At 32.7% G+C, this 14,871-nt stretch overlaps 2 protein-coding genes across 4 annotated transcripts; one reads left to right on the forward strand and one right to left on the reverse strand.

The window, feature by feature from the left end:
• The first annotated feature begins 286 nt into the window (after positions 1-286).
• On the forward strand, positions 287-2,641 carry LOC110631356 (protein FAM32A-like). 3 transcript variants are annotated; one of them, XM_021779158.2, is made up of 4 exons: positions 382-556; positions 683-749; positions 910-1,076; positions 2,117-2,641. In XM_021779158.2, exons 3-4 carry the CDS (start codon positions 929-931, stop codon positions 2,377-2,379), a joined length of 411 nt encoding a protein of 136 aa, XP_021634850.1. In that variant the 5' UTR covers positions 382-556; positions 683-749; positions 910-928; the 3' UTR covers positions 2,380-2,641. The 3 variants fall into 3 exon arrangements, with proteins under 3 accessions (XP_021634848.1, XP_021634850.1, XP_021634849.1); XM_021779157.2 differs by having other exon boundaries at positions 698-749; XM_021779156.1 differs by lacking the exon at positions 683-749 and having other exon boundaries at positions 287-556.
• Positions 2,642-3,559: 918 nt separating this feature from the next.
• Positions 3,560-10,987, reverse strand: LOC110599878 (V-type proton ATPase catalytic subunit A). Its single transcript, XM_021736471.1, has 20 exons — positions 10,629-10,987; positions 9,827-9,953; positions 9,648-9,703; positions 9,513-9,569; positions 9,218-9,329; positions 9,085-9,122; positions 8,862-8,963; positions 8,329-8,385; positions 8,158-8,229; positions 7,949-8,050; positions 7,787-7,849; positions 7,582-7,714; positions 6,886-6,992; positions 6,062-6,256; positions 5,766-5,852; positions 5,507-5,611; positions 4,981-5,078; positions 4,785-4,863; positions 4,124-4,212; positions 3,560-4,012 (listed from the first exon to the last, which is right to left on the reverse strand). Exons 1-20 carry the CDS (start codon positions 10,704-10,706, stop codon positions 3,898-3,900), a joined length of 1,872 nt encoding a protein of 623 aa, XP_021592163.1. The 5' UTR covers positions 10,707-10,987; the 3' UTR covers positions 3,560-3,897.
• Positions 10,988-14,871: the final 3,884 nt, after the last annotated feature.

The following is a 14,871-nucleotide window of genomic DNA, read 5'->3' on the forward strand; positions in this document are numbered from 1 at the left end:
ATTATATTTCTCCAATACTAATATTCTATCAAACCATTTACTATTATTATTTATCTTATTTTTTAATTTCTCTTGATTTCTCCCTTATGATTAAATATATAATCAAAGGATATGGATAAAAATATCGCTTGCCAAAAAGAAGTTGAATATTTTGAATTGTAAAATTCTTAAATTTGAAAATATGTTATTTGGTTAATAAAAATATTCAGAATCTGAATTGAAAAGAAAGTGAGTATATAATTGTTTCAATATAAACATAATACGTACGATGAATGGCCAATGCAGTAAACATTAAAATTGAACTCACAGTCTGGTGGTAGCAAGGCTCGGTTCAATCCCTTATAACTCTGGCAAAAAATAAAATAAATAAATAAAATAAAATAATATACACGGCATAGTAACCGGTTCATTCCACCACGTACTATAATCCCTGGACGAGCCCATAACACAGCCTAGACGAGAATCTCTTTGAAATTGAACCGAATACCGATTACCCTCCGGCCGACCGAAATTACCTTAATAAACTTAGAAGTAATTGGATTCTCAGCGGTTCCAGGTACGATATTAGGGTTTATGCGTATTGATTTGGTTGCTCTTTCTGTATCCCTGTAATTTGCATTTTTTCTCCTTTGGAATGGGGGTTTAAATTCTGGCGTTAATCTGTTGAAATTGGTTTAAAAAGTTCATTTGGTAACAGATCTCGGATTTCGTAGTTTCGATTGCTGATTCACGTTCCTAAATTTATCAGGGTAAGAATATGACGATAAAGGACAAATCAATGGATTCACGGAAATACTTGTCTTTTTTCAGATTTTCAGGGATTAATAGAACAATTATCAAGCATACAGTACAGAGATGTTTTAATCTCGTGGGAAAATAATTTTTTTCTGTAATTTTACTCTTTGATAGGCTTTTTTGATTGGATGAGATGTCGGCTTACGAGAATGTCGTTGGTGGGAAGCTGAAACTTAAGGGAAAAGCCTTGAATGTGAAGCCCGGTGGACTGAAGAAAAAAAAGAAACAAAAGAAACACTACGATCAAGTTTCTGAAGTCTTGGAGAACGAGCTTTCTGCAGGTTTAAATATCCTTTTTTGCTCCTCAAATTTATTTTCATCTGGTAGTTCATACTCATTTCTTCAATACTTGCTCTTTACTTAAATTATTGCATGAAACATTCTCAGAGATTGTGAGTGTTATGCTCTGGAGCTACCAATGTAACTGGGGCAAGGTTGTGCCAACTAACATAATTTCTTGTATTATGTTAGTCTCTAAAGCGAGTCCGAGAACAAAACCACCACCATGAGTTTTGTACCTTGTTAGCTTGATTTTAGGCACTAAGGAAGTAGAAGAAATGGAAGAAAGGGGGAAACTGTTAGTGTAGGAGAAAAATGATATAGTTAATTGACTTTGTTTGGACAATTCATTTTATGAGAAAAGAATTCAAATGGATTCTTCCAAAATCATGCATGATTTCAATTTATTTTGAAATGAAATTTTTTTAAATTGAAAAGAACTGAATTAGTTGGTGCCTCAAAAGTACACTTTGTTTGATAGCACATATAATGCTAACTTCATCTGTATCAACTTTGGATATTGCATTATTCACCCCTGTAATGTGGTAGGACTTTATTTCGTAGTGAATTCATCAAACTCAATTGAAGTGTTTCATGATTAAATTTATAATTTTGAAGGCAACTCAACATGATTTGATGAGAATTAGTATGTTCCGACCAAATATAGCCGAGTAACGGTAGTGCCATGGTTAGGGGCCTGTGACAGCAATAGCAACTGAATGACCTCGAGATTACTGTTAGAGCGTTTTAATGTAATTTAATGTTGTATCATCTATGCACTTTCGCTGGATTCAAGGTTTAGGATGACTAGCTTTTTATGTTTTTTTTTATTAAAGGTTTAGGATGACTAGTTATTTTAATTTTGATTATCACATTTATTGGAAGAGGCCTATTTTTGGTTTTATTCTTTGTAAAACTTGATCTCTGCTTGTAAATTTTTGTGCTGGATTTCAATAAAAATTTCTGAGGATTGGGATTAATTTTGCTGACACCATCAAGCAGATTAACGTTGAATCTGTAATCCTTTTGGTATATGGTGCAGACCAAAAAACAGAAGAGTTAACTGTCACTGGAGAGGATGTTGTAAATGAGAATGGCAAAGTGAGTGAAGAAGGGAAAGCTGCTGCTTATGATGATCATCTGACACCTGCAGAGAGACGATACATAGAGCAGAGAGAGAAAATTGATATCCATAGAATGGCCAAAGAAGCTGATAAATCTCATCGTGACAGGATTCAAGGTTTCAACCAGTATTTGGCGAACATGAGCGAGCATTATGACATTCCTAAAGTTGGCCCAGGCTAAAAGTCGCCATCCACTGCTCAATGCATGAAAGACAAGCTTTCCTACATGTTCAAATTCTCCTCGGTTATATTTAAAGTTTCGTTGTTATACACCTATCCTCTAGTAGTCTAGTCTAGCCTAGCCTCTAGAGTGATTTTCTGTTGACATGAAATTGTATCGTGCTTTCATTGTGGATTTATTAGTCGACTCTCCACTCTCCTAATCTCTTCCATTTGATGAACTGACAATATCAACACAGCATATCCCCGTGGCTTATTGGTTCGCTTTCTCGCTTTTGCTGCTGCTAGTGCCATACAAAAACAGATCACATGTTTCATTTATTATGAAAAGGAGATAAACGAATGAAAACAAGCTGAACTGGGTCAAATTAAAAACTTCAAATATTCAAACTTTACTTCTTGTACGTTTGGAGTCGGTTAAAAAGCTTTAAATTTTAAATTTATTATAAGTATAGTAAATTTTAATTTAATTAGAAATAAAATCTAATATATATCTGTTACGTTGTCTTATTTTATTTTATTTTTATTTAAAATTTATATAATCAGCTATTTAACTGTAATTTAAATCCGTATTTAACCACAATCATAATTGCTGAAACTCCTAATTTTTATTGTTATAATTATAGTAAATTTTTATTTTTTTTATAATTATTTTTTCTTTTGTAATTATAGTAAATTTACTTTTTTGTAATTATTTTTTCTTTCTTTTTTTTTTTTTTTAAATATAAGCCTCTTAATTTTATCTTATTTTTATTGATTTGATTTTTGGATTAAGTTTTCAAAAATGGATCTAAAAGGTTTTGTTGAAGGAAGCATAGCTTCAATAGTTGATGGGTGCTCCACCAACCCTATTGATCTCATTAAGGTCTGCATGCAACTCCAAAGAAAAACCCGAATTCTACTGCTGGTTCAAAGAAAAATCTGAATTCTACTGCTGGTCCGCCCCGGCTCTCGCTTTCCACACCATCATTCCGGGGACTACTGTTCATGTGCCTTAACAAGCAAGATTGGTGTCGGACTCGCAATCATTGGAAATCTTGCAGACATTGCGATGGTCCGCATGCAAGCAAACGAGCATCTTCTAGCAACCTAGCGCCGGAACTACAAGAGTTTCAGATAATTAAGAATTTGATTGTGCCAGTAGCCTCAATGAGAATAATTCCAGAGAGAAGAAGCATCCGTTGAAGAAAGAAAGGGAGAGAGAGCGCGACAGATTTAAATTATAAAAATAATAGTAACAAATTAAATCATACATATTGGCAGAGCATCAGAATACACGCCTTATTGAATAAATACACATGGAACAGTTAATGTCCCCTGCTTCCCAGTAGCACTGAAACCAAATATGACAAATAGTACATGGCAGCTATCACAATCCCACTAAAATTATGGCCAAACAACGCCCCATAACATGTACCATTAGACATGCCAACACTCCGTCTGTAGAATCTAACAAAAAGAGAAACCAAACTGCCGGCTTCTATAACTCATGATAAGACCAAAATTTCAAACTCCAAAATCATCGGGTCTCATCCTCCAGGGCACGGAAACCTGCAGTCAGATCCTCGTGTAACTTGCTGAATTTTGCCACAAGGGCCTCTTCTCCCTCTGCTGGATCCTCAAATTTCTGAGACCTGCAACAATGATAATCAACTAGTTCTTAACATAATTCTATTAGAGTTATGATCCCGATATTCCCTATTTTTATTGAACGAGATTCCCTCTAGCATCATCATTTCGCTTACACTAGACGGTAGAAGAGATCTCCCAACCGATGCTTGATGAGGCTGTATGTTATCTTCTGGCCATCCATACCAGCTGCTCTCTCCACAGCCTGCAAGCATCAAAGATTCATAATCTTCAATCCTTTTGATGTTTTGCAGGTAAATTTGAGCTTCTCTCGTTAAAATTACAACAATGTGCCAAAAACAATGGAAAAGAATTCACTTATCCATCTCTTGAGGTCAATACTAACACTAAATCCTGCAGAACCAGCCCACAATGGCGTGGCTGGAACATGCAAAGCAAGATAACTACAACCAATGAAAGCACTCCACCACGACCAACCCTATTTTTCAGTCCTTTCTCTTGTCCATGTTCTCAGCAACAAAGAGAAACACCATATTCATCAATGAAGAAAATTTTATGCAATTGCCACTGAAATCACCATACTCAAAAGTGGAAGGCAAGGAAAGTAAATACAGAAAGCAATGCTTGGGAATTTCAAAGAACTTCTGTTTCCTTCCATCGCTTATTCCAGGAGAAGCAAAAGAAAGATGGAAGGAAAGAAAACTTAGCTACCAGGCACCCTAGAAAATACAGATGGGAAACAGTGGATTGATATGAACTGTTTCTCCTTTACATGTTATACATTTAATAAGAGAGAGAGGGAGAGTGGGGATCTACCTGATTGGCCAAATTGTAAAAGTGAATTATGTTGCGCATCATCCAGACAGATTTGTAGAAAGGACAAAACTTGTCATATCTGTCCGTCATTCAAAAGATAAAAAGAGAATCAGTACTAGATTACCCCAAAAAACAAATTATTGAAATCATTCAGATATATTTTGTAGAAAGATTCAGCAGTGATGTTGAAGCTTACGGAGTAAATGCATTCTGAGCGAGATAGTCTTCCCTCAAAAGCTTTGCAGTCTCCAGAGTAATCTTATCTGTCTCAGCTAAAGCATCCTTTCCCACGAGCTGCATTCCCAAATAACCATTGGCATTCAGTATTAGCAGATCTAAAAATTGATTAAACTTTCCATTCTATATTAACTACACCAGAAGAGCAAGACACAAACCAAATAACAGAGGTGCAACAGGCATAACATTCTGTTTTATTTCGGCAATAACTGGGGTATCAAATAGTCCAAATGTCTGATCAGACAAGCCCAATAAATTATACAGAATGTTGTGCTCTGAAGTAAATCTAAACCATCCCGTTAAGAAGGCAGGAGAAAAGAAGCAGAACCTCAATTTTTTTTTTTGAGGCAAAAACAATAAATGAACATAACCATTCATATAGCTCATCAGTTCTCCATTCATAAAGTTAGCTGTAACTCACATATTTCACTCATTTTGGGCCTTGGGAACTCGGAATAAAAGAGATTTTGGAATAGGTAACCTACTTGGACAATTTCATTCAAATCATCTTCTCTCTGTAGCACTTCACGGGCCTTTGTCCTGATGTTGATAAAATCAGGATCAAATTGATCATAGAAAGACTCCAATGCCTGGAAAAAAGAAGAAAAATGATCAAATAAATAACAATGATAGCTGCATGCAACATAGGGATCAAAAGAATAATAGCCTCAAAACCATTAAGGAAAAAAGCTTAAAAAGAATAGAACTCAATACACAAGGATGGTAAAGAACTTGGTAACATACTGATGAGTACTTCGAGTAGGAAATAAGCCAGTTAACAGAAGGGAAATGTTTCCTCTGGGCAAGTTTCTTGTCCAAACCCCAGAAGACCTAAAAAAATACAAATAAGCAGCTGCATTAACAACGAGATAAGATACAAAGAGGCTAAATTGTTCTGCAGATGCAGCAGATGAAGAATATTGTATAGTTGCATCCAGGCCATCCAAGGAAAAGAACAGTGCTGCCTAATTTGCAGCTGCGCGTTACTATTGACCTTCATTAAGAGGAAAAAAAAAGATATTATAGGATGCATATATTACCTGCACAATGCTGAGGGTAGCAGATGTAACCGGATCTGAAAAATCTCCACCAGGAGGGGAAACAGCACCAACAATTGTGACACTACCAGTACGTTCCGGTGACCCAAGACATTTTACTTTACCAGCACGTTCATAGAATGAGGCTAATCGTGCTGCCAAATAAGCAGGATATCCACTATCTGCAGGCATTTCAGCCTGTAAGCAATCAGAGTTAGTCAAAGCTGGATAACAATTTTTTTTTTGCAGCATAACGAAATAGATAAAATGATAAAATGCTAGTTCTCAGCTAAATTCATCAATAAAAAAGAAGACTACAGCATAAATCTGTAAACTCAAATTACACAACAGCTACATAACATATGATGATAATAATCCCTCGCTACAGCTACAACACAATAAGAGTTAATAATATAAAGGACGCGATGTCCTTGAATGTCAGGTTCAAGGATGTAATTGCAAATGGTTCTGTAACCAGTTTGTCATTATAATTAGAAGAAAGATGTTCAAACATTGTTCTAGCCACAATCATCATTAACTATGCTTCTTCATATCTTAACAATGCAACTCTTGTAACTTATGATCAGTCATTGAAGGTTGCTGTTAACGGGTCATATCATGTCACAGGCTCAAAGTAGCTTGTATGCTAGCTATGAATGATCAACTTGGGTAAGATTCTATAGAACAAAACAATATCAGGCACTGGTACAAGTCCATATGGAAGTGCCAACTGTGCCTAACAATATGACATATTTAAGATACACGAGATGTTTCATGGTGTATAGCACAATATCTCTTTAACTGAGCTAAAGTTAAAAGGAACTAACCAGACGCCCAGAAATTTCACGCAATGCTTCTGCCCAACGAGATGTTGAATCTGCCATCATACTGACATTGTAGCCCATGTCTCTGAAGTATTCAGCTATAGTGATTCCTGAGAATAAAAAGTTAACCCATAAGATGGAAGTCAAGACCTTATTCACAAGAAGCAACAATAGAAATAAAATGAATTTATCCATGCAAATTTGTCTGAGTTGTAAATGCAACAAAGAAAATCCAAATGCGAAACATTTAGCCTTACATAAGAAATTTTACAATTATGGTTTTTTCCCAGTTAACCATTCTTGAATCAACCAGCTAGGAATATGGGTATTCATTTCCCATAAGAAGCTATATTTTGGTATAAGAAAACCAAGGAAAAATTTGGCAATGAGATAATGATGGGTAGAACTAGATTTTCAAACAGCACAAGCTCTTAGTATCCAATTTAGAACTAATAGTCCCTTGAGTTTAAAATATATGATATATGAAGACAATTTCATCGCAAGGTTAAGAATAATAGATATGTTATATGTTGTGATGAATAAATGTTACAGCAATAAGATAGATCATTGACTCGGAAAAAATTAGCAATAAAGAGCATACTTGCACTTGTACGAACTATAAATAACACGCATAAGATCTTCTTCAGAGTATTTTTGCTGATTTTTATCAAGCCAAAGTTTTATAACAAGTTGGATCACCTGTATAAATTGAAGCCTCACGAGCAGCCACAGGCATATTAGAAGTGTTAGCCACAAGAGTTGTGCGCTTCATGACAGATTCTTCACGGCCATCAGGTAATGTCATTGTCAATTGAGGAAAATCCATAAGCACCTGAATGATTGATTACAGTAAGAATCCCCCATAACATAGAGGAGTTGTTGACTAAATTGAGATAACACAAACCTCTGCCATTTCATTTCCTCTTTCTCCACAACCAACATAAACAACAGTGTCTGAATTTGAGTACTGCACAAAAAAAAAATTATACTCGATCAAACACTGTACATCTTCACCATCGTAAATGATATACTATGCATAAATGAAATGAATTGGCACAAGCCTCACCTTGGAAAGAGCTTGACTAATTACAGTTTTCCCACAACCAAATGCCCCAGGAATAGCACAGGTTCCACCAAGAACAGAGGGGAAAAGAGCATCAAGGACACGCTGATTTTGAAACAAATTCATGAGGAGTCACGTTCATGATTCTCAAAAACACACAAAAAATAAAGTAAAAAAAAATAGAACAGCATATTAGTATGCAGGGTAAATACTTGGCCAGTGAGAAGAGGCGTGTCAGCAGCTAGCTTTGATGCAACAGGTCTTGGTGTTCGTACTGGCCAAGTCTAAACATTGAACAACCACAAGCCAAAACATAATTCAACCTTTAAGATGCAAGTATATGGTCAACACTATAAATATGGCCAAAAAAACAAATTACAAACCTGAAGCATGGTAAATTGTTTTTTCACACCCTGAAACTCAAGCTCCAAAACAGTGTCCTAAAGAGGAAGTGAAAATCAGTAATATTTGCAAAGAAAAGTTAACCAACTTCTCAGAAGTTAATGCAAGTTTCTCATATGTATACATCTCGCCATTATGCTATGCATACATTCAACATGCCAACTATTAAACAACTTATTAGAAACACAAGACCGCCAATCAGAAATATCACCAAATCTCCCATTCAGGGGGATGTCCTCAGCGCTGAGGAACATGTACTAGGGTATCAGATAAATATAGACACCAAATAAAAATCTGTGTAGATCATACATGACTGAACAATGAGAGGAGCATCAAAGCCTACAAAATCCATATATCACATGTATAGACTAGCATGTAATAATCCCCACAGCACAATTCTAATTATTCACCTAATCTCATCTACAAAATCAAAGCAAATATTATATAGGAATAAACGGGATTGCTGAGAAGCATTTGAAGAAATCACCAGGATAACATGGCAAAGAAGACAAACCTTCAATGAATATTGACCAGGAGGTGCAATGTAGGTAATTTTTCCCATGGCATCAGCAGGAAGTGTAACATGGTGCTGCATTAAACTGTTCTCAAATACAGTCTGCAGTGCAAAAAACCCACAAAATCATAGATTAAATTCAATGCACAGAAACTCCAACCATACTATTCTATAAGGAATCTAACTAGCTAGAGGTTTAAGTGTTCAACATTAGTGAACTTACTGCATATAAGTCTCCACCAGTCACAAGATCTCCTTCACCTATGGACACCAAGTATAATGAAATTAAAGTGATCATGTATCAGAAATTCAAGGTACAGTCATCATCATAAGTCTAATAATTTTCCATGTGTTACCTAATTTTTTAGGCTGAAATTCCCATAGTGTATCTTTGTCAAGGGCCGGGACAGAGACTCCACGAGGGATATAGACATCACCAGATCTTTTTGCAATGGTTTTCAATGGCCTCTATTTTGATAACAGAGCAAAAAAAAAAAAAAAAGATTCAGAGAATAGCTAACCATTAATATTGCAGTTGTGCATGCCAGGTTCAAGGTTAAAAGGCTTAAGAGAGAAAGACATGAATCAAAACAATATAAAGTGAAAAAACTAAAGCAGAAATCCATAACAAAGAGAATGGTGCTATACTACCTGAATTCCATCAAAAATATTCCCCAATATCCCGGGTCCCAACTCCACCGAGAGAGGCTGTAAGGTCAACATACAAGTTAGAAACCCAATTAACATACCATCTGGGAAAACAGAAACGAAGAAGTATAAATTCACCTTGTGCGTTCGAAGGACAGGGTCATTCACCATTAAACCAGCTGTTTCCTCATAAACTGACATCAAAATTCACAATCCCCCTTTCCATAAAAATTCTTGCAAATTTCAATAAAAAAAATGAGAGAAAGAGACAATTAAAGAGCATATGCTGTCAAGAATGAATCATGATTGTAAAGAACCTTGAATTGTGGCAGAATCTCCTTCCAGCCGAATGATTTCACCTATTAGGTTGTCGTGGCCAACACGGACCAGTTCATACATAGCAGCACCACCCATTCCATCTGCAACCACAACCGGTCCAGATACCTGTAAAACAATAAGACGTTCATCATATCTGCAATGGAATATCAAAAAGTTTTTAGATTAAACTTGATTTGAGTAAAGTTAGAATATTAATAAGCATTATAACCTGATTACAATGTAGGAAAATACACTAATAACCAGTGAACAGTAACACAGGTAAAAGAGCTTGATGCCTGGTGGAATTAGCTAAAAATTAGGAAATCGTGCAACGATTCCGATCTTCAAATTTCTTATGGCATGTTATCCATCAGTAGAAAACATTACATATTATCAGATCGAGTCTGAATGCTAGATTTTAAAAACTTATAGCTTTTAAATAAAGCCGATGTAATCACTGCATCTCTTGTCAAATTAATACCATTATTATTGGCAAAGCATTTGATATTACCCCACCCCATACAAGGTAGATCCCATATCTAAAAAAAAAAAAAAAAAAAAACTTAAAAACACTTTGAAACCACTGGTTAGAAAATCCAAAATTTGATCTAATTATGTTCTTTCAAAGCCATAATCAATGAACTGATCAAATAACATAAGGATCGATTGTAATCATAAATTAGATCCGAACACTCAAAAATTCCAGTTGGAAAACGAACCAAATGAAACTCATCCAATGAAGAAACCGAATGGTTATAATTAATTGAAAATTGATTTTTTTTTAAAAAAAAAATTAATTACCTTACGAACGTAACCATACTCGCTTTCCTTCTCGGAATCTTCAAAGGTCGTCAATCGCGCACCGTACACTGACGGCATTTTCTCAGAGATAAAGTGATATCACGAAAGTAACAACTGAAATTCAATCCGACAAGAGAGATCGCGTAAAACCCTAGTGTTGCCGCTCAAACAAGCAATTCGCAGGTGCTAGCAACCAAAGGTAAGACGAGGCAGAGGGGTGAGAGTATGATTTATGAAAATGAAATGGAAGGAAAACACAATTATGTACCAGTGGAGGAACATATGAGATTGGAGTGTGTGTGAGTAATCTAGTGCATACGCGCGCACTGTGATCCTCAACACGCCCCACCCAAATTTTATTTGCAAAGTTTTCAAATTCTTTGATTTAGATAAAACGAAAATTAGCCAGTATATAAAAAAACTATAGAATTGATAATGGGGCTTTTATTAAAATAATAAACATATTTATATAGTTTATAAATATTAATATGTAAATATTTTTAATAAAATTTTTTATTTAAAATTTAATATTAAATTATTTATATAAAATAAATAAAGATGTAAATAAAAAAAAAAATTAGTGGTTAAGTTGAGAACAGATTCATATTAATTTTGTAAAACAAATAAAGATATAGAAGTTAAATTGAAGCAGTAACAACTTTGATTTCCAATTATAATATAATAAGCAAATGAGTTGGATATTTTTACAAATTTTTAACTATTTAAAATAGCTATATATTTACACGAGCTTACATATGAATCATAAATGGTATGAAATCATGATGAAGCTTGGGCGATGAAATGGGAAGCATAACACTGTTACTGTAGTTGATTAAAATTAAAGGAGGAATAACTTTTTTTTCATTCACTATTTGTCTCTTTCCCATTCAAATATAATCTAATGGACAATATTATTTAGAAAAAAGAAACAAATGTTATATGGTTGTATGAGGAGAAAAATTGAATTTGAGTGCTCTCCACATTATTAATTAATGTTATATATGTGTTATGGCCATAAGGGAGGTGCTTTCTATTATTTTGATAAATGCTAACAACAACATAACAGTGGCTTGCAGGTATAAGAGTTTCTCAAAGGAGATTTGAGGCTGGAGTTTTACTGTGTAGGCTCAATTGTTTCTTTCCTGCTAGTACAACTTCTTTATATGCGCGTGATGCTAGGTTTCAAAAAGTATTTGATTACTTCTTTTATTGTCTGACTTCTCCCAAATAAATGCTAACAGCTAAGTTGGCTTACTTTTTTTTTTTTCTTAATTTGTTTTGAACGGTAAATTAGCTCTATGGACATCGTTATACAACCTGTTCACGGAGCTGAATCATGTAATATTATATAGATTCCTAACTTTGAGAAAAAAAAAAAATAGTTTCCTAACAGAATTTAGTCTTTTTATTGAACTGCAAATATGATCGTATTAAAGGCTTTTTAATTTAAACATCTACGCAATCCAACTTCAATGTATAGAACAGAGTATTTTCTTTCCAGGTGGAAGAAGCATCTAGGAAATTTCCCAAAAAGGACTTAACAGAAAAAAATAGACTAAGCTAGAGTTAAAAAAGGACAAAAATTATTAATCTAGAAATCTGATAAAGCATCTAGCTAGGGAGGCCAATTATTGAAGGGAGCAACGTCAACCGGATAGGTATCAGTAGGAGATTATGCCTTTAAAGCTCTATCTGCATTGATCCTATAGGCAGCCTCCGTCTGATGAACCACATGTAGTCGCTCCTTTCGTCACAAGGAGCAACGTGGACAATAGATATGGAATGGCCCACTTTTGCCTCCGTTTTACAACAAGTCGCATCTCTCACCTTAAATTCTGATCAAAATGAAACCCCAGTAAATAATCAAACTCCACGTGAGCCATCACAAATTCATAAGAATGTAAAAGGACATTACTGGCTACTGAAGATCTAGATATCCCATAGGCGTCCACCAACATAAATCTGGCACCGTTCAGATCTTTATTAAGTTGAACAACAAGTCCTTCAAGCGCTTCGTTGAAAAGACTGATGGCATGGGTCTTTTCCCTTGCGTACTCAGAATCACTTTTGAGTTTTGGCTGCAAAAAAGTTCGGAGTTGGCTTCAGGAGAACAGTGCTATCTTTCTGCCTCCAAGCTCGTAGAGACTCTAACTAAATCCCATAATAAAGTGAGATTTAAACCATCTTAAGCAAAACTAATTAACATCTAAGCCAGTAACCGTTAATTGTTGAGAGGTATCGTTCAAGAAGCTGAAGAGAATACTGCTGAGGAGAATAGTTCTAAATTGTATTACAAAGTAGTGGCAGAAAATAGTTGCTCATATGAAAAGCGGTTTGATTTAATTTATGAAATTTAGTTGAGCTTATAAAGGCTTTTAAATTTTGAGCATATAGGTGTTTATAAATGATATATAAAAATTAATATATTTAATTAAAATTAATTATAAATATATTTATTATGAAAATAATTAAAAATATATAATTTTTTTATTAACTCTCTATTTAAAAAGAAAAATTTTATATTAATTTAATTCAATTAATTTCGTGAGATTATTGTGATTTAAAACTCTATTTTGATTCGAGCGCCAAATTTTTTTTGTTATGAATATTAATTAACTATAGAGTTAACGGTTAAAAAAACATATTACTTTTAATTTTATTATAATTATACTTATTAAAATTTAATTTTTTAAAACTATCCTAATTATATCCATCATTATTTATATCATTAAAAAAATAATAAAATTATCACGTCATATGTTACTATACTATATATTAACTAAAATTTAAAATTAATTATTAATTAAAATTTAATCTTTAAAAATTATTTCAATTATATTTATTGTTATTTATACCGTTAAAAAATTAATACGTTAAATGCTATATTAGCATTACTAAAATTTAAAATTAATAACTAATTAAAATTTAAATTTTTTAAAGTTATTTTATTTATATCGATCGTTACTTACTTGTGTTATTAAATTTAATAAAACTGTCACGTAACTTGACACGTCAATATTATATTACCACGCCACATTATCAAAATTTAGAATTAATCATAAAAAAGTTACATATTTTATTTTTATTGCAATTCCACTTTATATCTTTATTTTTTTTTTAATCAAACACACTCTATCATTATAAGATATAATTAAAAATTCATAAATTTATCAAGTTATTTATTTCATTATTAAATATATTTAAAAATGACTATTTATATTATTATTTATTTTTTTATCAATAATTTTATAATAATAATTTATCTTTAATCTTATTTTGACTAAAATCATTATCAACCTATTCTTCTTAAATTTGTCTAATATGCTTATTTTTAAAACTATAATTAAAAAAATAACCTTATTAAATACATTAATTATAAAGTATTAAAAGTTAATTTTAAAATAATATTTAACATGATTTAATTTGAAAATATTAAAAATAATAAAATAATTTTTTAGAATGCATTAAATCATTCTTTTAACTTTCAAGTATAATATTAATTTACCACTTTTTTCTAAATTATACTACTAGTTATAGTGAATTTTAAAAAATTAATAATATATAAATTAAATATTTGATTATATAGTCTGACTTATTTAAGTGGTAAAAACAAAATATATAGTTGATCTGAAATTATAAATTCAGTTTTTATTTTTGTTATCTCTGAAAGAAATTATTAATAAAATAAACAATTATAAAAAAACTCTATATTTTTAGTTTTGTTGGGATTTTATTATAAAATTTTAAATTATTATTAATTTCACCTATTTATTCACGTTACATGCTGAATTGATATAATGATTATCAATATTGATATGACGAATAAGGCGACAAATCTCTTAATTTTTAAATAAAACAGATATGATTTGAATAATTTTAAAAAATTAGATTTTAATTGAAAAAAAATATGGTATAATTACAATAAAATAAAAAATATAAGTTTTTTTTGTTATTACCTCTTAATTATAATATTAAAAGAAAGAGAATATGTAATTGATTTGAACTGCTAAAAATTCACGTAACTTAAAAAATAAACGACAGTTAAATTAATTAATGTATTATGCATAATGCGTGCCTCCCAGTTTCTCTAAGAATGCCAGATGAGCCAGAGGCATGATTTGTACCTTGGAGAATGTCCTCATTCCCTGTTACTTTGGCTTGCAAAGGATGGAATGAAGTGGGTGAATCCAAAAAGTTCAGCTAAAACAAAGAGAGTTTTTCATTTCAAGTTATGGAAAAGGGA

Source organism: Manihot esculenta, chromosome 14 (genome assembly GCF_001659605.2).
Source record: "Manihot esculenta cultivar AM560-2 chromosome 14, M.esculenta_v8, whole genome shotgun sequence".
In the NCBI taxonomy this organism is placed as follows: Eukaryota; Viridiplantae; Streptophyta; class Magnoliopsida; order Malpighiales; family Euphorbiaceae; genus Manihot; species Manihot esculenta.

What these genes read in the sequence shown, in the direction of transcription:
- LOC110631356 (XM_021779156.1), top strand. Translation starts at nt 929, where the DNA reads ATGTCGGCTTACGAGAATGTCGTTGGTGGGAAGCTGAAACTTAAGGGA. An exon ending in GGAGAACGAGCTTTCTGCAG is followed by an intron (nt 1,077 to 2,116) that starts GTTTAAATATCC and finishes TATATGGTGCAG; the next exon opens with ACCAAAAAACAGAAGAGTTA.
- LOC110599878 (XM_021736471.1), bottom strand. Translation starts at nt 10,706, where the DNA reads ATGCCGTCAGTGTACGGTGCGCGATTGACGACCTTTGAAGATTCCGAG. An exon ending in CTGGTCAATATTCATTGAAG is followed by an intron (nt 8,386 to 8,861) that starts GTTTGTCTTCTT and finishes CTTCCTCTTTAG; the next exon opens with GACACTGTTTTGGAGCTTGA. An exon ending in TGAGGCTTCAATTTATACAG is followed by an intron (nt 6,993 to 7,581) that starts GTGATCCAACTT and finishes TTTTATTCTCAG; the next exon opens with GAATCACTATAGCTGAATAC.